Here is a 21,494-nt window from a genome sequence, read left to right as displayed (position 1 = left end):
CCCCTGCTCTTATGCCTCCTCCTTCCCGACCTCCCTTCCTTTCTCAGTGTCTTCTCACCTGTCGACTCCTCCCACATCCTGGACATCATCACCACATCTCAGACAACCACCTGCTCTCTTGATCCCCTTCCAGCGACCCTAATTAAGGCCTGCCTCCCTGTCCTCCTCCCTCACCTCACCACTCTTTTTAATCAGTCTCTATCCCTTGATCACTTTCCCACTGTTTTTAAGCTTGCTGCTATCACCCTTATCCTCAAAAAGCCCACCCTGGACCCAGTCAATCTCTCCAGCTACCGTTCCATCTCCAATCTTTCATTCTTTTGCAAAACCTTTCCTTTAAATTGATAAAACTCAATATAAATAACATTAGACATAAAAAATATATACATATTTCATTGCATTTATTCGTACTGGTAGCCCAGTCGAGCCAGCATCAGTATATTTTGGATGGCTCAACAGTCACACGGTGGCCCCGGGCCATCGGGCCACTATAATGTCGGACCCTGTATGATCATTATGGCATTGCTAAAAGAAACAAATTCAAATGTATCAACTCTAAAATAGACTATCAGTCAATCACAGATGCAAAACATCTTTTCATCTTACTTGAATTACTTTTCCTGCTCCAATTTTCAGCCGTAACAACTTGTCTTTATTTTGATTGGAGTCAAACATCTGAAAAAAAAAATTAAACTGGAGTATTTGCTTATATTTGCTCATGCAACCCCACCAGTAATGAAGAGAAATGTCTGTTTCACTTTAATACATTACCTGTCCAATAGTATGGTTTTGCAAGAGCCAGCCTCTGTAGGCCACCTCCAAGGAGTCTCCATATTGAACTGCATGGCCTTCCCCGAGACTGAGGTCTTGAGTCAGTACCATATCTAAAACATTGCAGCTGTTTACCTTTGCCAAACATATCTAATGGGAAAAAAGTACATAAAATTAGCAAAATAAAAAACACAAAGACAAAAATAGCCAGGAACTTTTACCTTAAGTTTCATCCTAAAAATGATGTAATTGTTTATCTTGACAATTTTCTACAAATTTTGTGTTTTGTGAAAAATATATTGTCTCATTTGATAGAATACTTTTGTGGAACTTAAAAACACTGCCCTGCATGTTAAAATACCGTAATTTTCGAACTATAAGTCGCGTTTTTTTTCATAGTTTGGGTGGGGGGGCGACTTATACTCAGGAGCGACTTATATGTGTTTTTGTTTCAAAAAGATTTACTTGATCATTAACACATTACTTACTAGTACAGTTGATCACCTCATATTATTTTTAATACACTGAAAAAACGAATAAAACAATTCACACTTTAAAGCAAAATATTCAAGTTCATGAAACAAATAAACAAAACAAAAAAAAAACAACTGAAAAAGAAATTAGTTATTTTCAAACTAAACTGAAGGAGGGTGATTTAAATTTCACCATTGGCCGTGACGCAACAACTGGGAGGGGAAAGAGCTGTTTTTTTGAGTTTTTAAAAAGCACAGGTCTGGTGAAGAGAATTTAGTGTGGTGATGTAAATAAAAAAAAAATAAAAAAACAGTAGGGGCAGCAATGCAATTTAGGATGCAAGCTCTGCTTGTGATGGACAGCATGCGAGCACACATCACGCCAGACATGCAAATCACGAGTCCGACGGCGCGCGTACGCGGCATTGTTTACACGATCAATGATCGATGTATTTAATGATTTTGAGTGACAGATGGTTTGGTAATATTGTTGGTATATGATAGTTATTTGAAATATACTTTATATATCGTTATATGGGTCTGTGGAATAATTAGACATGCAAATCACGAGTCCGACGGCGCGCGTACGCGGCATTGTTTACACGATCAATGATCGATGGATTTTATGATTTGGAGTGACAGATGGTTTGGTAATATTGTTGCTATATGATAGTTATTTGAAATATACTTTGTATATCGTTATATGGGTCTGTGGAATAATTAGACATGCAAATCACGTGTCCGACGGCACGCATACGCGGCATTGTTTACACGATCAATGAATTTTATGATTTGGAGTGACAGGTGGTTTGGTAATATTGTTGCTATATGATAGTTATTTGAAATATACTTTATATATCGTTATATGGGTCTGTGGAATAATTAGACATGAAAATCACGAGTCCGATGGCGCGCGTACGCGAGATTGTTTACACGATCAATGATCGATGTATTTTATGATTTGGAGTGACACAGATGGTTTGATAAACGTGTTAAGTAATAATCATTTGAATAACTCTGAATGTTACGTTAGGCCCATTCTCAGCCTCTCGTTTGTGTATGTCACGTTAGCATACCGTATTGTTTAGCCTGTTGTTGCTGGTTCGTGTCTGTTTTTGGTGTTGGATTTTGACAAATACATTTGCCCCAAAAGTGCGACTTATACTCCGGAGCGACTTATATATGTTTTTTTTCACGTTATTGTGCTTTTTATGGGTGGTGCGACTTATACTCCGGAGCGACTAATAGTCCGAAAATTACGGTACATCAAACACACCTAAATTTAGAATTCAATTAATTTAAAACATTCCGTCCGGGCATAGCCCGAAAAGAAAACGTGGGTCCCCCTTCCCATGGGCTCACCACCTGTAGGAGGGGCCAAAAGGGTCGGGTGCAAAGTGAGCTGGGCGGCGGCCAAAGGCGGGGACCTTGGCGGTCCGATCCCCGGCTGCAGAGGCTGGCTCTAGGGACATGGAATGTCTGGCTGGAAAGGAGCCCGAGCTGGTGTGTGAGGCAGAAAAGTTCCGACGAGACATAGTCGGACTTGCCTCCACACATAGTTTTTGCTCTGGTACAAGCCCTCTCAAGAGGGGCTGGACTCTCTTCCACTCTGGAGTTGCCAACGGTGAGAGGCGTCGAGCAGGTGTGGGCATACTTATTGTCCCCCGGCTGGGAGCCTGCACATTGGACTTATGTGCTAGACACGGATTTTCTATGATGAACACCATGTTCAAACATAAGGGTGTCCATGTGTGCACTTGGCACCAGGACACCCTAGGCCGTGGTTTGATGATCGACTTTGTAGTCGTGTCATCGGATTTGCAGCCGCATGTTTTGGACACTCGGGTGAAGAAACGGGCGGAGCTGTCAACTGATTACCACCTGGTGGTGGGTTTGCTCCGATGGTGGGGGAAGATGCCGGTCTGACCTGGCAGACCCAAACGCTCTGTGAGGGTCTGCTGGGAACGTCTGGCAGAATCCCCTGTCAGGAAGAGCTTCAACTCCCACCTCCGGCAGAGCTTTGCCAACGTCCAGGGGGAGGCGGGGGACATTGAGTCCGAGTGGACCATGTTCCGTTCCCATTGATGAGGCAGTCGACCGGAACTGTGGCCGTAAGGTGGTTGGTGCCTGTCGTGGCGGCAGTCTCTGGACCCGCTGGTGGACACCGGCGGTAAGGGATGCTGTCAAGCTGAAGAAGGAGTCCTATCTGGCCATTTTGGCCTGCGGGACTCCGGAGGCAGCTGACCGGTACCGGATGGCCAAGCAGAACAAGGCCACGGCGGTTGCTGAGGCAAAAACCCGGGCGTGGGAGGAGTTTGGCGAGGCCATGGAGAATGACTTCTAGTCGGCTTCGAGGAAATTCTGGTCCACCATCCAGCGTCTCAGGAGGAGGAAGCAGTGCACAGTCAACACTGACTTCGACTCGGGACGTCGTGAGTCGGTGGGGAGAATACTTCGAAGACCTCCTCAATTCCACAGACACGCCTTCCATTGTGGAAGCAGGACCAGGAGACTCTGAGGTGGACTCTCCAATCTCTGGGGTCGAAGTCACTGAGGTAGTTAAAAAACTCCTAGGTGGCAAGGCCCCAGGGCTGGATGAGATCCGCCCGGAGTTCTTAAAGTTCTCAGGATGTTGTGGGGCTGTCATGGCTGACACGCCTCTACAGCATTGCGTGGACATTGGGGACGGTGCCTCTGGATAGGCAAACTGGGGTGGTGGTTCCCCTCTTTAAGAAGGGGGCTCGGAGGGTGTGTTCCAATTACAGGAGAATCACACTACTCAGCCTTCCTGGTAAGGTCTATTCAGGGGTGCTGGAGAGGAGGATCCGTCGGGAGGTCGAGCCTCAGATTCAGGAGGAGCAGTGTGGCTTTCGTCCTGGCCGTGGAACAGTGGACCAGCTCTACACCCTTTACAGGATCCTCAAGGGTGCATGGGAGTTCGCCCAACCAGTCCACGTGTTTTGTGGACTTGGCGAAGGCGTTCGACCGTGTCCCTCGGAAGGTTCTGTGAAGAGTGCTTTGGGAGCACGGGGTGCCGAGCCAACTGATAAGGGCGGTTTGGTCCCTGTATCACCGATGCCAGAGTTTGGTCCGCATTTCCGGCAGTAAGTCGGATTCATTCCCAGTGAGGGTTGGACTCCGCCAAGGCTGCCCTTTGTCACCGATTCTGTTCATAATTCTTATGGACAGAATTTCTAGGCGCAGCCGAGGCATTGAGGGGGTCCGGTTTGGGGACCTCAGCATCGCGTCTCTGCTTTTAGCAGATGACGTGGTGCTGTTGGCTTCTTCAGACCGTGACCTCCAGCTCTCACTGGAGCGGTTCGCAGCAGAGTGTGAAGCGGTCGGGATGAGGGTCAGCACCTCCAAATCCGAGTCTATGGTCCTCGGTCGGAAAAGGGTGGAATGCCCTCTCCGGATCGGGGATGAGATCCTGCCCCAAGTGGAGGAGTTCAAGTATCTTGGGGTCTTGTTAATGAGTGAGGGCAGGATGGAGCGCGAGATTGACAAGCGGATCGGTGCAGCGTCGGCAGTAATGCGGACTCTGTACCGGTCCGTCGTGGTGAAGAGAGAGCTGAGCCAAATGGCAAAGCTCTCGATTTACCGGTCGATCTACGCTCCTACCTTCACCTATGGTCACGAGGTATGGATCGTGACCGAAAGAATGAGATCCAGGATACAAGCGACCGAAATGAGTTTCCTCTGCAGGGTGTCCGAGCTCTCCCTTAGAGATAGGGTGAGAAGCTCGGTCATCAGGGAGAGACTCTGAGTAGAGCCGCTGCTCCTCCACATTGAGAGGAGCCAGATGAGGTGGCTCGGGCATCTCATCAGGATGCCTCCTGGACGCCTCCCTGGGGAGGTATCCGGGCATGTTCCACGGGTAGGAGACCCCGGGAACGACCCAGGACGCGCTGGAGAGACTATGTCTCTCGGCTGGCCTGGGAACGCCTTGGGATCCCCCGGGATGAGCTGAAAGAAGTGGCTGGAGAGAGGGAAGTCTGGGAGTCCCTCCTGAAGCTGCTGCCCCCGCAACCCGATGCTGGATAAGCGGAAGAAGATGGATGGATGGATGGACCTAAAATTCTCCAAAATTTCGTTTTACACTTCTCATTTCTACATTTCTCAAGTAATTCAACTCATTCCAACATCATTCTGCAGCATTCACCCAGAAGTTATTCAGTTTCTTCGCCTTCACACGGAATTTCTCCAGAAATTGCACTTTCTAAATTATTATATACTACTGATGCCTGACACTTCATAAGAATCTGCTTCATATCTGTTATCTTCTCTTTTATGTACCTGCTTTTGGGTATGGCTACTGCTGGACACTGAATTTCCCCCGTGATCAATAAAGTATCCATCCGGCCGGTCGCCCATCTGCCCATCCATCTGCCCATCCATCTGCCCATCAATCCGCCCATCAATCCGCCCATCCATCCATTTTTATGCTACTTACCTCTTTACAGAAGTCGGATGATGATTTTGCAGATTCAAACATTAGGGACCAATTTTGTCTTTGGTCATCATAAAATGTGCAATAATTGTTGGGCTGTACCTGGAGAAAAAATACCAAAAAGGTGAAATATTTGTTAAGTTTTGTGTGCAGTAAGTTTTCATACAATGCATAATGTTGTGATGTGAGGTGCTTTATTTTAGAGTGAAAAGCAAAGATATTAGGGCATCAAAATATACACATATAAATATATATACATATATATACACACACATAGATATACATATATAAATAAATATATATACACATATATACATATATATATATACATATATACATATATCATCATCATCGGCGGTCACTCGGGACGAGTATGACTGTCTTCTTCTCAGGGTTGTCTACTTGTGGGTCCGCAGGTGAGCGTAGAGGCTGATCCGGGATCCACATATTTTTGAGCAGTATGGGCAGGGGAAAGTGGTGATGGGTTGTGGGTGTGCTGGAGCCTGTTTTTGTCTTTCCTTACGGAGTTGTCGTTTGGTTTCTGCGACACGGCGGAGTTTCTTTTCGTGATGTGCTGTACCTTCTTGCACCGCTGCCCTCCAGAGGTTCCTGTTCAAGGCGATGCGCTCCCAGTCCTGAGATGTTATTTGGAATTTCTTGAGATTGGTCTTCAGGTTGTCCTTGAAACGTTTCTTTTGCCCACCGGGGCTCGCGGACCTCTCTCCAGCTGGGTGTATAACATCTGTTTGGGGAGGCGGGTGTCAGCCATGCAAATGAGATGTCCTGTCCATCGGAGTTGGTGCTGCATTATTGTGGTGATGCTCGGTATCCTGGCTTCCTCCAGAATGCTGATGTTTCTGCGTCTGTCCTCCCATTTGATCCTGAGTATTTTCCTCAAGGTTCTCTGGTGGTGTTGTTCAAGAGCTCTTAGGTGCCTGCTGTAGGTTGTCCATGATTCTGCCCCATAAAGTAAGGTGGGGAGAACCACATCTTTGTAAACCAAGAGCTTGGTGTCAACCCAGAGGTCTCTGTCTTCAAAGACTCTTTTCCGGAGTCTGGCATACGCTCCACTGGCATAGCTCAGGCGATGGTTGACCTCAGAGTCAATGTACGCTTTGGAGGAGAGAAGGCTGCCGAGGTAGGGGACATATTCAAGTGCAGTGTTGTCCACATTTATGATGGGCGGAGTAGATGGCTGGTTGGGTGGGGGTTGATGTAGCAACTGGGTCTTCTTGATGTGCACGGTCAGACCCAGGGCTCTGTATGCCTTAGCAAAGGAGTTCAGGATGCCCTGGAAGTCTCCTGCAGAGTGTGCTGCAATGGCATTATCGTCTGCATACTGGAGCTCCACAACCGTGGTGGTTCTGATCTTGGTTTTGGCTTTGAACCTGTTAAGGTTGAAGAGCCTGCCATCAGTTCTGTACCAAATTGGGATTCCGTGTGGTAGTTCTTCGTCAATGAGATGGAGTATGGTGGCAATGAAGATAAAGAACAGGGTGGGTGCAATGATGCATCCCTGTTTGACCCCTGTCTCTACAGTGAAAGGCTCAGTCAAGGAGCTGTTGTTGAGCACTGTGGCTGTCATTCCGTCATGTAATAATCGCAGTATTCTGACGTATTTATCTGGGCAACCATACCTCAGAAGGATGCTCCAGAGGGCCTGGCGATCCACCGTGTCAAAGGCCTTTGTCAGGTCTATAAAAGCCATGAACAAAGGCTGTTTATGCTCACGGCATTTCTCCTGGAGTTGGCGTGCTGTAAAAATCATGTCTGCAGTGCCTCTAGATGGGCGAAAACTGCACTGCGATTCTGGGAGAACTTCCTCAGACAGTGGCAGTAGGCGATTGGCAAGAACACGAGCAAGTACTTTGCCAACTTACTTACTTTGTTGAAAGGAGCGAGATGCCCCTATAGTTCCCACAATCCGCTTTGTCCCCTTTCTTGAAAATGGGCACTATCAGAGCGTCCCTGTGCTCCGAGGGGAGTACTTCTTTTCCCCAGACCTTCAGAAAGAGGGAATGGAGGTGGCGCTGGAGCTCTGGTCCACCTTCCTTTAGGACCTCGGCTGGGATCTTATCTGGCCCAGACGCCTTGTTGTTCTTCAGGCTCCTGATGGCAACTTGGACCTCTGCTAATGTGGGGGGTTCACACACACACACACATATACATATATATATATATATATATATATATATACATATATATATGTGTGTGTGTTTACATACACATATACACATCGAGCACGCCCGCGACCCCCGTGGGGACTAAGCGGTTCAGAAAATGGATATATATATATATATATATATATATAGAGAGAGAGAGAGAGAGAGAGAGAGAGAGTCAAGTTTATTGTATAGCCCTAAATCACAAGCAGTCTCAAAGGGCTTCACATAGACAAACAATTGACAATTATTCTCAAAGCATCCCCTGATCTTGAGCTTCCAAAAGGGCAAGGAAAAACTCAAAAAAACCCTACCAAGGGAAAAATGAGAAACCTTGAGAGGGGACCACAGATGGAAGGATCCCCCTTTCAGGATCACCAGGCTGCAATGGATGCAAAGAGGGCACATCAAATACATAATATGGAAATCAAAAAGTGGATGTCCAGGCCAAAGCGAAGAGCTGAATTGGTCCACGAGAATCTAGAAAGCCGCTGTCAGCAAAAACAAACTCCAGTCGAAACGGCCACTATAGGTTAATTAAAGGCCATATCATAGAAATGTCTTTAAACGTGTCTTAAATGTTTCTACTGAGGTAGCAGTTCTAATATCCATTGGTAGGGCATTCCAGAGCTTTGGAGCCCGAATAGAAAATGCTCTAGACCCTGCAGACTTTTTCTTGGCCCTCTGTGTCACGAAAAGACTAGCGTTTTGCGAATGAAGGTTACGAGACGGAACACAAGGAACAACTAGGTCGACAAGATATGAAGGCGCTAAGCCATGCAATGATTTATAGGTTAATAGAAGAACCTTGAAGTCACATCTTAAATGGACCGGGAGCCAGTGTAAGTTGGCTAATATTGGGGTCATGTGATCAAATTTTCTTGTCCGTGAGAGCAGCCTTGCAGCAGCATTTTGTACTAACTGTAGACTTTTGATGCTGGACTTGGGAAGACCAGAGAATAATGCATTACAGTAGTTACTCCAGGCGCAACATGATAAACGCATGCATAATAATTTCCGCATCACCAGTCAAGAGGATTGGGCGAATCTTAGCAATATTACGAAGGTGAAAAAACGCAATTCTGGTTATATTCTTAATGTGCTTTTGAAAGGAGTCAAATATTACCTCGAGATTAGTTACAGTATCACTCTGAGTGATAGTACGGTTATCTATAGTTATAGTGGTTTCCTTAAATAAATGTTGATAACGAGCTGGACCAATTATAAACATCAGTTTTATCTGGGTTAAGACAAAGGAAGTTGAGACATCCATAGCTTGATCTCCGCGAGGCACGCCTCAGGATTACAACAGTCCCGCGGATCTGTCATTGATAACGGCATATATAATTGGATGTCATCCGCGTAACATAGAAAACTAATATTATATTTACGTATTATGTCCTCAAGCGGAATCATATAAATATTAAATAGAATTGGTCCTAGTACAGATCCCTGTGGGACACCACACGTAACCTTATAGAGCCTAGAGGACGTATTGCCATGGACCACTTGGTGTGTCCTGTCTGATAGATATGAGTGATACCAGCATAGTGCTGACCCTGAAATACCAACACAACCTTTAAGACGCTCTAATAAAATATCAAAGTCTACAGTGTCGAAGGCAGCACTAAGATCGAGTATCTCTGTATCTGTATCTCTGAACTGTTTATAATACTGCTGTATTCAAAACAAATTGATATCAACTGTTATGCAAACTTCCAGTTTATTTGTTGTTGCTGTATTCAAATCATCTTCAAACTTCCAGTTTACTTGTTATTGCTGTATTCAAATCATATCCAAACTTCCAGTTTACTTGTTATTGCTGTATTCAGATCATATTCAAACTTCCACCTTTATTTGTTATTGCTGTATTCAAATTATGTTATCCTGATCAAATTTCTGTTTTCTTTTGATTCTCTCTTGTCATGATTATGATAGTATTATAGGTAGTACTGTAGTAATGTCGATCATGTGTCTGGCAGTGAAACCTTTGGCTGTAATCGGGACAGGAGTAGATAAGCAGAATTGCTTCAACCCTCTTCCTTTGACGACAAGTCATGTAAAACAAAATGTGAAATGAAGTTGTAATAAGTGTGTTGTACTTGCCGAAATACACAAAAATAAAAAAAATAAAAAACTTTTGACTCGCTGTAATTGTCTCCTTACATGACAATGCATCAAGTTGATGTTCAGGGAAAAACGAGAGAGAAATATTGTCTGTGTGCTCAGGCTTGAATCCGTGATTGTGTACAACGCGCACGATTGGGGTGGACAAACTTGACCAAAACACTGCAAACTACCCCTTGATGCAGAGATGCCAAAACGGTTTGTGGCTGCAGGTATGCATGTTCAACGTCCATATTCTGTTCAAAGTCTAACACCCAATGTGGCAGCAAAAGACACCTAAATCATAAAAGCTCACAGGGAGTAAGAGGGAAAGGTTCAACAGCATAGGGCGCCCAAAACCGACCCATCAAGTCGGCTGGATGGACCACTGCATAAACAGAAACTGAAAAACCGAATCACCTGTCACCGGAGAGCTATGTTTAAATACCGCAAGTCGACTCGTATTGTTTGTGAAATTAATTCATCTTTCGTTTTCCTGTTGGACATAGGCTCGTGTGTTGAATCCTTACTGGGCTTTTTCCTCATTGCATAGAAACCTTCCAAATACAACTGGTCATTTTACACATTTTGCTACCTTGTGCATTTAATATTTGCATTACGTGACTGAGAAAAGTTGACAAGCGTCAAGAAGCAGTCATAGTAGGGTGTAACGGCGAGAATGTGGTCATATTTTCAAACAAAATATTTTTCATCCACGAATAATAAATAAACATGAAGTAGTGATAGGGGGTTTTTTTTGTCCACCGTGGCTCAAAACCCAGTGGTTGGGGACTATTGCCATAGAAGATAGCTGTTAGCTGAACAAATCGGCTAGCATTTGCACTACTTGACTCTTAGTGCTACTGATTGCTTTGTCTCATAAATAAATGGAAGCAAACCAAACTGTTTAAATCGTTTTTTCAAATGCCATTCCAACCTCAACCCCTAATGTGAACGTAGGCGTGTGAGTGCCCACACTCTCACATTGGTGAGCAATTTGGCACTTGTCTCTATTCTTGCACTCCTGTACGCTGCTGTGACAAGTAAAGTTCCCCGCTGTGGGATAAATAAAGTTCTATCATCATCATCATCATCATCATCAAGATGACTGACAGGAGAGCTTGAACAGTGCAACTTAATGTTGATGACTTATGGAAAAATAAAATAAAAAATAAATAAAACAACCCATTCCTGTAAATGGGGCCACCTCGGTAGGGCACTGGTTAGCACGTCCGCCTCACAGTTAGGAGGATGCGGGTTAGATTCCACCTCTGGCCCTCCCTGAGTGGAATTTGCATGTTCTCCCCGTGCCCGCGTGGGTTTTTTCCAGGCACTCCGGTTTCCTCCCACATCCCAAACATATGCATGGTAGGCCGATTGAGTACTCCAAATTGCCCCGATGTGTGAGTACGGGTGCAGATGATTGTTAGGCTCCAGCACGCCCGCGACCCCCGTGACCATTTATCAAATGGGGAGGGGGGGGGGACTATAATGTCCATTTTTTCCTCATTGGGCGAGAAGTCGATATCATGAAAGGCCTATTCAACTCCAAATTAAGTTTGTAAACAGTTTCCAAAGCTCACCGTGAAAATGAAGTCAACATGGATCTTTCCAGAAGTAATTTGTTTCTGCTGGCTAACGTACAGAAGCAGCTTGTACTACACAGAAAGAGAGACATGATTAAGAAAAATGTTACATCATCTACATCAATGCCTATCCAATAATACAATAATTCTAATACTGTACGTACTATAATAATACAATGTGCAGTCCCTACCTCTTTACTTGTGTGGTTTCCCAGAATGGCTGCCCCCAGCTTTCCCTGCTTCACGTATTGTCCATTTACACTGTAAGGGGCATGCAATTATTTTAAAATGTTTTCTTATGATAATCAACGCAGACATTATATGAGCGTTTAGACAAAGAACATATGGTAGAACAGTGTGTACGATACAAGTGAAATGAAATCTGATATTTACTATTGAAAGGCATGAACTGCAGCAGCAAACAACACTTCCAGGGTACCAGGCGACAGTGCTGCTGTCTGGATGACTGCTACTGCAAAACATGATCCAAAACATTAAGCAGTCACATAAAATTGGATTCAATAATCATTCAAAGTTCTGACCTGGATTTGAACTTTTCCTTGGCTGTTTAGGGGCTGTATAATGAAAGGACTCGTTCCTTCGACTGGTTTCTTCGTCCGGCCCAAACAGAGAAGCCAACTTGGCTCTACATGCAGAGCAAATGTTGAGGAAAAATGTATGTTTCACTTAAAACAGATATTTTTTTGGAATACAGTGGAGCCTCTGTTTTCGAACGTCCCAGTTCTCGAACAAATCTGTAGTCGAACAAAAAAATTCAAGATTTTTTTGTTTCGGATGTCGGACAAAATTCGGTTGTCGAACCTCGCGAGATGAGTTAAAGTCCCAATGATCATCGTCACACACACATCTGGGTGTGGTGAAATTTAACCTCTGCATTTAACCCATCCCCATGTGATTTTGGTCCATCCCTAGGGGAGAGGGGAGCAGTGAGCAGCAGCGGTGCCGCGCTCGGGAATCATTTGATGATCTTCATATCTCGTCGACTTAGTTGTTCCTTATGTTCCGTCTCGTAACCTTCGTTCGCAAAACGCTAGTTTTTTAGTGACACAGAGGGCCAAGAAAATGTCTGCAGGGGCTAGAGCATTTTCCATTCGGGCTCCAGAGCTCTGGAATGCCCTGCCAATGGATATTAGAACTGCTACCTCAGTAGAAACATTTAAGACACGTTTAAAGACGTATTTCTATGATGTGGCCTTTAACCTCTCCCCGACCCCACTCCCCCACCGCTCCCCGGCTGGGGAGGTGGTTAGGTGACACCCATGCTGACGATGGCTATCTAGATTCTCGTGGACCAATTCACCATGAGGGAACTGCAGTGGAATACCCTCCTGGAGGACACTGCCAGGACAATCGAAGGCACCTCCGACAGCTCTTGGCTTTGGCCTGGGCATCCACTTTTTGGTTTCCATATGATGTATTTTATGTGCCCTCTTTGCATCCATTGCAGCCTGGTGATCCTGAAAGGGGGATCCTTCCATCTGTGGTCCCTTCTCAAGGTTTCTCATTTTTCCCCTTGTAGGGGTGTTTTGAGTTGTTCCTTGCCCTTTTGGGAGCCTAAGATCAGGGGATGCTTTGAGAATTATTGTCAATTGATTGTCTATGTGAAGCCCTTTGAGACTGCTTGTGATTTAGGGCTATACAAATAAACTTGACTTGACTTGACTTGACTTGATCTAACCCCCCAATTCCAACCCTTAATGCTGAGTACCAAGCAGGGAGGCAATGGGTTCCATTTTTATAGTCTTTGGTATGACCCGGCCGGGGTTTGAACCCACAACCTTCCAGTCTCAGGGCGGACACTCTACTACTAGGCCACTGAGCCGAGAGGACCCACATGCCACCTGACTCCATTCGTGATTACATTCTCGTTACACTGAGGATTGCATCAACTCTAATCATGCCTCCAAAGTAAGCAAGTGGGAGCAGTAAAGCCATCCTAAAACACAAAGACGCTCCTAAAGCAATGAGACAGTGAGCGCCCGGCGCGTTGCGGTTGCATGATCGGACGAAATTAAACTCCCTGCGCACTGAGGTCCACTTAAATTTTGGAAAGTACATCAGGACTTTAAAAATATTCTCAAAATTTTAGCGACCGCTTTGTCACAAGATGGCGGCGCGTGCACACGCAGCGGCCTCTCTCCGTCCCAACCGATCGGTGTTTTGTTCATTTAATAAGTGTTTGTCAGACAGTTTTATGTGTTTGTCTGATCGTACCACGTTGCGCTACAAGTACAGCTGGCAGATTCTGCTCGACATCGGCGAAAGCGAGTTTTGCGGCGTTTCGGACTTTGATGCGGGGACATTAAAGTCACTGGGACTACTCCGGCCTGAATCATCGCCGGACTCATCTGCTACTGCTTCCCCGGACAAGCAGCGTCGGAAGCGGTGTGCGAGGAGGCAGAAGAGGGGAAAGCGCGGAGGCGTCCGGGCCAGGCTAGTGGCGAACCCAACTCGCCCGGCCGTGCCTTCCATTCTTCTGGCGAATGTCCGGTCGCTGGACAACAAGATGGATTACATTCGTCTGCTGAGATCCACGAACCGGGCAGTGAGCAACTGCTGCGTGTTCGTGTTCACTGAAACTTGGCTGAATGTCAACATTCCGGACTCTGCTGTGCAACTGGAGCGGCTGGCGTGCTTTCGAGCGAACCGGGCAATTGAAGAAGGAGGGAAATCGCGTGGAGGAGGTATATGTGTCTACATCCGCGACGAATGGTGCCGGGACTCTGTAGTGGTATGCAGGCACTGCTCGCCACTGGCGGAGTTTGTGATCGTTAAGTGCCGTCCTTTTTACCTACCAAGGGAGTTTGCTGCGATTCTGCTTGTCGCGGTCTACATCCCGCCTTCCAACGTTGGAAGTGACAGGATCACGGCCCTTAATGAACTGTATCGGGCTGTCAGTGATCAGCAGACGGCGCACCCTGACGGTCTCATCATCTTCGCTGGTGATTTTAATCATGCTGACCTGAAGTCTGTCTTTCCAAAGCTTCACCAGCATGTTACTTTTCCAACGCGTGGTGGCAGCTTCCTGGACTTGGTCTACACTGCACATATAGGAGCTTTCAAGGCCACCCCCCTCCCCAACATCGGACTTTCTGACCACGTCACCGTACTGCTTACCCCCGCGTACAGACAGAGAGTGAGAACTTCCAGGCCGGTTCGCAAACGTGTTAGGGTGTGGCCTGAGGGGGCCTCTGATGCTCTTCGGTACTGCTTTGGCACTACAGACTGGGAAATGTTTGAGCAGGCAGCCACTTGCGACAATCGGACGGACATTGAGGAGTATGCTGACTCTGTGACCTCTTACAACGCTAAGTGCATTGATGATGTGACCCTCACAAAGTACGTCGTCACTCAGGCTAACTGGAAGCCATGGCTGACAGGGGCTGTCCTCAGGTTGCTGAGGGCCAGGGACAAAGCCTACAGGGCTGGGGATGAAGCGGGCGTGAGATCAGCTAGGGCGAATCTGTCCCGGGGCATCAAAGATGCGAAAAAGGCGTTCTTTTCCAAGATTAATGCTCACTTCAAAGACAGCGGGGATGCTCGGGGCCTGTGGCGAGCCTTTCAGACCATCACGGACTACAAGCCCGCGCCGCAGAGATGTGAGGGCGACGTCCCTCTGCTCAACGAACTGAACCGCTTCTTTGCTCGCGTCGACGCACAGAACGACACTTGCCCGCTGAAGACCCCTCCCCATCAGGACGAGCAGCCCCTGTGCCTCTCTGCCGTTAGCGTGAGGAGGACGCTTGCTGCTATCAACACCCGTAAGGCGGCAGGCCCGGACAACATCCCGGGACGGGCGCTGAAGGACTGCGCTGAGGAGCTGATGGATGTCTTCACGGACATCTTTAACATTTCCCTGCGGCAGGCCGTCGTCCCGTCTTGCTTCAAGGCTGCCACCATCATACCTGTGCCGAAAAATCCTGCTCCCTCCTGCTTCAATGACTACCGCCCTGCGGCACTGACCCCCATCGTCATGAAGTGCTTTGAGAGGCTTGTCTTGGCGCACGTCAGATCTGTTCTTCCCCCCACCGTGGACCCCTTCCAGTTTGCCTTCCGACCCAATCGGTCCTCTGAGGATTCTATCTGCTCTGCCCTCCACTCTGCCCTCACCCACCTGGAGAACAGGGACTCGTATGTGAGATTGCTGTTTGTGGACTTCAGTTCTGCATTCAACACCATTGTTCCACAGCGTCTCATTTGCAAACTTGATAAGCTGGGCCTCAGTACCTCCCTTTGCAACTGGACTTCCTCTGTCAGAGGCCTCAAGTAGTGCGTGTGGGCGACAATGTCTCCGGCAGCATCACGCTGAGCACGGGGGCCCCTCAAGGCTGCGTGCTCAGTCCGCTGCTCTTCACCCTGCTGACGCATGACTGCACTGCGACCTACAGCAGCAACCGCATGCTGAAATATGCCGACGACACGACTGTGGTGGGTCTGATCACCGGTGGCGACGAGACTCACTACAGATCGGAGGTCGACCTTTTGGCCGCTTGGTGCAGGGACAACAACCTTCTGCTGAACGTCAACAAGACCAAGGAGATTATCATTGACTTCCGGAAGGGTCACGTCCACCACCTGCCGCTGACCGTCGACGGTGCTGTGGTGGAGAGAGTGGGTAGCACCAGATTCCTGGGGGTGCACATCAGTGAGGACCTCTCCTGGACCACCAACACTGCGTCGCTGGCGAAGAAGGCTCAGCGCCGCCTGTACTTTCTGCGGAAACTCAGGCGAGCAAGTGCTCCTCCCGCCGTCATGACCACATTCTACCGTGGCACCATTGAGAGCGTCCTCTCCAGCTGCATCGCTGTGTGGGGTGGTGGCTGCTCTGAGTACAACATGAAGGCCCTGCAGCGCATAGTGACCACTGCGAGTAAAATCATCGGGGCTCCACTCCCCTCCCTGAAGGAAGTTTACGCCTCCCGTCTCACCCGCAAAGCGGCTCCGATTGTGTGTGATGAGAGTCACCCCGCTCACTCTTTGTTTGTACTTCTGCCCTCTAGGAAGAGATACAGATGCCTGCGCTCCCGCACCACCAGACTCAGAGACAGCTTCGTGCTCCAAGTTGTCCGGATCCTGAATTCCCTACCCCCTCCACCCTCTGCTACATGACGTCCTGTTCTTTTGCGCTATGATCTGGCTGCCTGCTATTAGCGCGCTTGCTCCATTTCGCTGCTCTTATTTGTCTATTTATTTATTTATTGTTTATTTATTTGGGTTATTTGCTTATTGCTTATTCGTTGCTCTTGTCTGTTCGTTTTTACTTTTGGTGCTATTTGATGTGAGTGTTGTGTACTGTGTCTAGTCATCGTGGGACGGTGGGAAACGTAATTTCGATCTCTTTGTGTGCCTTGACATGTGAAGAAATTGACAATAAAGCGGACTTTGACTTTGACAATAATCCGACCAGCACGGTGCAGTTGCGCGGTCGGCGTCACGCTACGGTTGCGTGTTTGGCAGTGCGCTGCAGTTGCGCGATCGGACATAAATGCGCAAATGAAAAAATGCTTAAAAATGGCTGTTTTTTTGCCTTGGAACGGATTTCTATTATTTGTAATGAGAAAACATGATTTGGAATTCGAAAGATTCACTTCTCAAACAGTCTTCTGGAACGGGTTGTGGTCGAAAACCGAGCCTCCACTGTATTGGTTTAAGGTTGTTTCATTATTCCTACAAGTAGGGCTGGGCAATATGAAAGAAAAGATTATCACAACATAAATATCGTAAAATTCTATGTATAATCCGCACCTGTGAATAATACGCCATTCTCAGTAACGACTCTAACATGCCCCAAAGATTCTTTTTAAAAACTTTTTTTTTTCTCTGTAGTATATTATCCAGTACTCAGATTTGCTGTAAACCATTATTCTCAATACACCTAAAAACCACTGCCAAACTTGGGACAATTTTTGCGTATAGGTTTTTTCTTCCTCAAAGGGAATTCTAAAAAATTCTATTGCCATGACATATTGACTTAATCAATGCTTTTGTTTTACTAAAATCTCCACTACACACACACACACACACACACACACACACACACACACACACACACACACACACACACACACACACACACACACACACACACACACACACACACACACACACACACACACACACACACACACACACACACACACACACACACACACACACACACACACACACACACACACACACACACACACACACACACACACACACACACACACACACACACACACACACACACACACACACACACACACACACACACACACACACACACACACACACACACACACACACACACACACACACCTTTGTTATTTTTGACACAAGCATAAAATGCTAATATTGTCCATAGATGGCATCAAAAATATAAACATAATTGAAAAATTATACATCTATGGATAGGACTGATGCCACTGAACATTTTGAGTGGTTGAAAGTAAAATAATATTTAGAAACTAGAATTTTCAATTTCTGGAGAAATTGCGTGTGAAGGCGAAAATTAAATCGGTTGAAAAATGTAGAAATTAGAGGTGAAAACTTGAATTTTGGAGAATTTGGTCGAATTTCAAATTTAGAAATGTGGAATTGATGGTAAGAGGGAATTGGGGAATAGGGAGGAAAGAGATGAAGAGTTGAAAGTTGGAATGGGTTGAATCGGTTGTAGAATGTGGAAATTAGAGGCAAAAAATGGAATTTGGGAGAATTTGGTGGAATTTCAAATTTGAAAATGTGGAATTTATGCAAAGTGGGAAGTTGGGGAATAGGGAGGAAAAAGATGAAGAGTTGAAAGTTGGAATGGGATCAATCGGTTGAAAAATGTGGAAATGAGAAGTGAAAAACGGAATTTTGGAGAATTTGGTGGAATTTCACATTTGAAAATGTGTAATTTATGGCAAGTGGGAAGTTGGGAAATGTTGAGAATCTTTCCCAATGTAATGTGAATGTGTTGAATGATGTGAATTTCAAACTGGAACAACGTAAATGTGAAATGTTGCATGTGCCATTAAGAATGAATGGGGAAACATTTTGCGGAAATTTGGGAAATTTTGCGGAATCTGAGAATTTTCCGTATCAGAAAAATGGAAGCGCTCATCTCGTGAATATTTGTAATACGTGAAAGGTGGAATGGAGTGAATGGGTTGAATTGTGTGGAAGAAAGACAGAAAAGTAAGGAGAATAAAATAGAAGAACTGGAATTTGAAATTTCTGGAGAAATTGCGTGTGAAGGGGAAATGGTTGAATAACCTTTTGGGGAATGCTGCCGATGTTGAAACGAGTTGAATTACTTGAGAAATGTAGAAATTAGAAGTGAAAAACGGACTTTTTGATAATTTGGTCAAATTTCGGAATTTTTGATAATTTGGTGGAATTTATGGTAAGTCGGAATTTGGGAAATAGGGAGGAAGAAGATGAAGAGTTGAAAGTTGGAATGGGTTAAATTGGTTGAAAATGTGGAAATTAGAGGTGAAAAATGGAATTTCTGAGAATTTGGTGGAATTTCAAATTTGAAAATGTGGAAATTATGGGAAGTGGGAAGTTGGGGAATGTTGAGAATCTTTCCCAATGTGATGTGAATGTGCTGAATGATGTGAATTTCAAACTGGAATGACGTAAATGTGAAATGTTTAATGTGCCATTAAGAATGAATGGGGAAAAATCTTGCGGAAATTTGAGAATTTTGCGGAATCTGAGAATTTTCAGTATCAGAAAAATGGAAGCGCTCATCTCGTGAATATTTGGAATAGGTGAAAAGTGGAATGGAGTGAATGGGTTGAATTGTGTGGAAGAAGAAGGACAGAAAAGTGAGGAGAATAAAATTGAAGAAGAAGAAGAATCGAGAATGGAGTAGAATAACATTAGTGTGAAGGCCTTCGCCTTCACACAATGACAAAGTTATCATACCTCAAAAGCACTGCCTAAATTGGGATAAAGTTTGCGTTTAAGTATTACTTATTTTATACTCCATGAGGGTTAATGTACACTTTGATTAATTGTCTTTTGTTGTTGTTGTTTTATTGTTGGCAACAAAAACATGTAAAGATAATAATAATAATGGGAATAACAAATTCATGTGTTCAGCAAAATAATGTGTTAAGTTGTCAATAATGTATTCATCACAAACCCCAGTGGTACTTCAAACCCATTGAGACTGTACATGTACGTGTTGCACACCACGCACGTTTTACACATTGCTTGTAATCTTATTTCGGGAACCAAGTTGCGAGGCCAAAGCAAATCGTATTGATGATATATAAATGAACATGTTCTGTCTTGTTACTTGGTAAACGGTCCTTTCATGTCCCTTCTCCCTTTTTTTAGGGGGGGGGTCATATTTTAAAAAATATTCGTAAAACTAGATTAACCTTACTTGACTTCGCAGCAAGCAACTATCAGTGACATTAAATTATGGACCTACCGATGACTGACACTCGCTGATGTTATGCTATTTACCGTATGCTAACATAGTAATCATCGTCAAGAAGCATAACTTACCCGCCTGCCGGTGACAAGAAATCTCCATCTTCGTCGTCTCCACCGAACATTTCAATAGTTAATACATACGTTTTATAAGACGTGCTGTAACAATTAATCAGTTTTTAGATGTAACTTCTGACAATTCTTCCTGGTTGGGAGTGTGTTGTCAGCTGACTTTGCACCCGATTCACTTCTGATTGGCTGTATCCAAATTCCCGGGCTGGTGTCCTCTAAACGCCGCAAAACGTCACTTCCGTTGCGACATGTCCGCACGCGGGTCTAAATTCGGATTAGACGGTCCAAATTCGCCATAGTTTATGTGGTTCGCGGAAGCGACGTGAGGTGGAACCTCTGATAAGACCCGGCCTGCCAACTGTCTTCCGAGAATTTAGTAACAACGTGCGGTCGGGTCGCTCTATTGATGGGAATTCCAGTTCTTTTAGGTGAACTGAATCTTTAGAATCAGTTCACTCAAAAGATTCATTCAACGAATCTTTCAACGAATCCTTTATTTATTTTTAAAACATCCCGTGGAAACAAGCCATACTCATCAAACAATACAACTACACGACCATATTTATTATATATAATAATAATTGGCTCGGGTAATTAATACATTTATTTCTATCTTTCTATAATACAACACCTACACACTGATCCGTTGGCAACACTCAGAGTGTAGATTTACGATTTACAAAGAATAGGCTTCAAATAACTTGTATGTATAACTTGTATATATATATGCCTAAATATTGTTATTCAATATATCGACCGCAGTTTCACATTAGATTGCTGGTTCGAGATGTACTTTTATTATTATTATTATTATTATTAAACATTTATATTATAACTTGTCTGGTGTTTTATTCCTTGTTTTTATATTCGCCAATCAAAACATAAAAATCTGACATTTGGTAAAAGTCTTTGTTTTGTTTGATGTGTAAGGATTGTTTCAATGTATAAAAAAAAGAGAAATTGGATCAGTCCCCGGGTGAAGACGATTCATTGAATGATTCGTTTGAATGAATCTTTTGAGTGAACTGATTCTAAAGATTCAGTTTACCTAAAAGAACTAGAATTCCCATCACTACACTGAATCCGACTTAAATGGCAAGTATATTCGGTAAAGTCCCTCCTCTATCTAACGCTCGCTGCTGATTGGTCGTTCGTGAAGATTTACAAGTGAGTGACAGACAGCTTTGCTGTTATCCCAGCCGTCAGTCAGTGTCAAGTCAAGTTTATTTGTATAGCCCTAAATCACAAGCAGTTTCAAAGGGCTTCACATAGACAAACAATTGACAATTATTCTCAAAGCATCCCCTGATCTTGAACTCCCAAAAGGGCAAGGGAAAACTAAAAAAAAACCTGTCGGGGGAAAAATGAGAAACCTTGAGAAGGGACCACAGATGGAAGGATTCCCCCTTTCAGGATCACCAGGCTGCAATGGATGCAAAGA

The 21,494-nt window shown here is 45.0% G+C and overlaps 1 protein-coding gene across 6 annotated transcripts in view; it reads right to left on the bottom strand.

The window, feature by feature from the left end:
- fkbp15b (FKBP prolyl isomerase family member 15b) overlaps positions 1 to 20,459 on the bottom strand; it is a 93,850-nt gene extending 73,391 nt beyond the window's left edge. For 2 of the 6 annotated variants that reach the window (XM_085910769.1, XM_085910771.1), the window contains exons 1-8: positions 20,057 to 20,455; positions 12,091 to 12,194; positions 11,942 to 12,020; positions 11,740 to 11,809; positions 11,546 to 11,620; positions 5,698 to 5,796; positions 772 to 921; positions 607 to 675 (exon numbers count right to left, since the gene is read on the bottom strand). In XM_085910769.1, coding sequence (XP_085766895.1) covers positions 607 to 675; positions 772 to 921; positions 5,698 to 5,796; positions 11,546 to 11,620; positions 11,740 to 11,809; positions 11,942 to 12,020; positions 12,091 to 12,194; positions 20,057 to 20,106 — 696 coding nt within the window. In that variant the 5' untranslated portion in view covers positions 20,107 to 20,455. Of the gene's footprint in view, positions 1 to 606; positions 676 to 771; positions 922 to 5,697; positions 5,797 to 11,545; positions 11,621 to 11,739; positions 11,810 to 11,941; positions 12,021 to 12,090; positions 12,195 to 20,056 lie in introns of all 6 variants that reach the window. The other 4 variants (XM_085910770.1, XM_085910766.1, XM_085910767.1 and 1 more) reach the window with 4 other exon arrangements.
- Between the last annotated feature and the right edge of the window lie 1,035 nt (positions 20,460 to 21,494).

Source organism: Syngnathus leptorhynchus, chromosome 4 (assembly GCF_054491065.1).
Source record: "Syngnathus leptorhynchus isolate UIUO chromosome 4, UIUO_Slep, whole genome shotgun sequence".
NCBI lineage: Eukaryota > Metazoa > Chordata > Actinopteri > Syngnathiformes > Syngnathidae > Syngnathus > Syngnathus leptorhynchus.
This window is presented reverse-complemented; position numbering and strand designations above follow the sequence as displayed.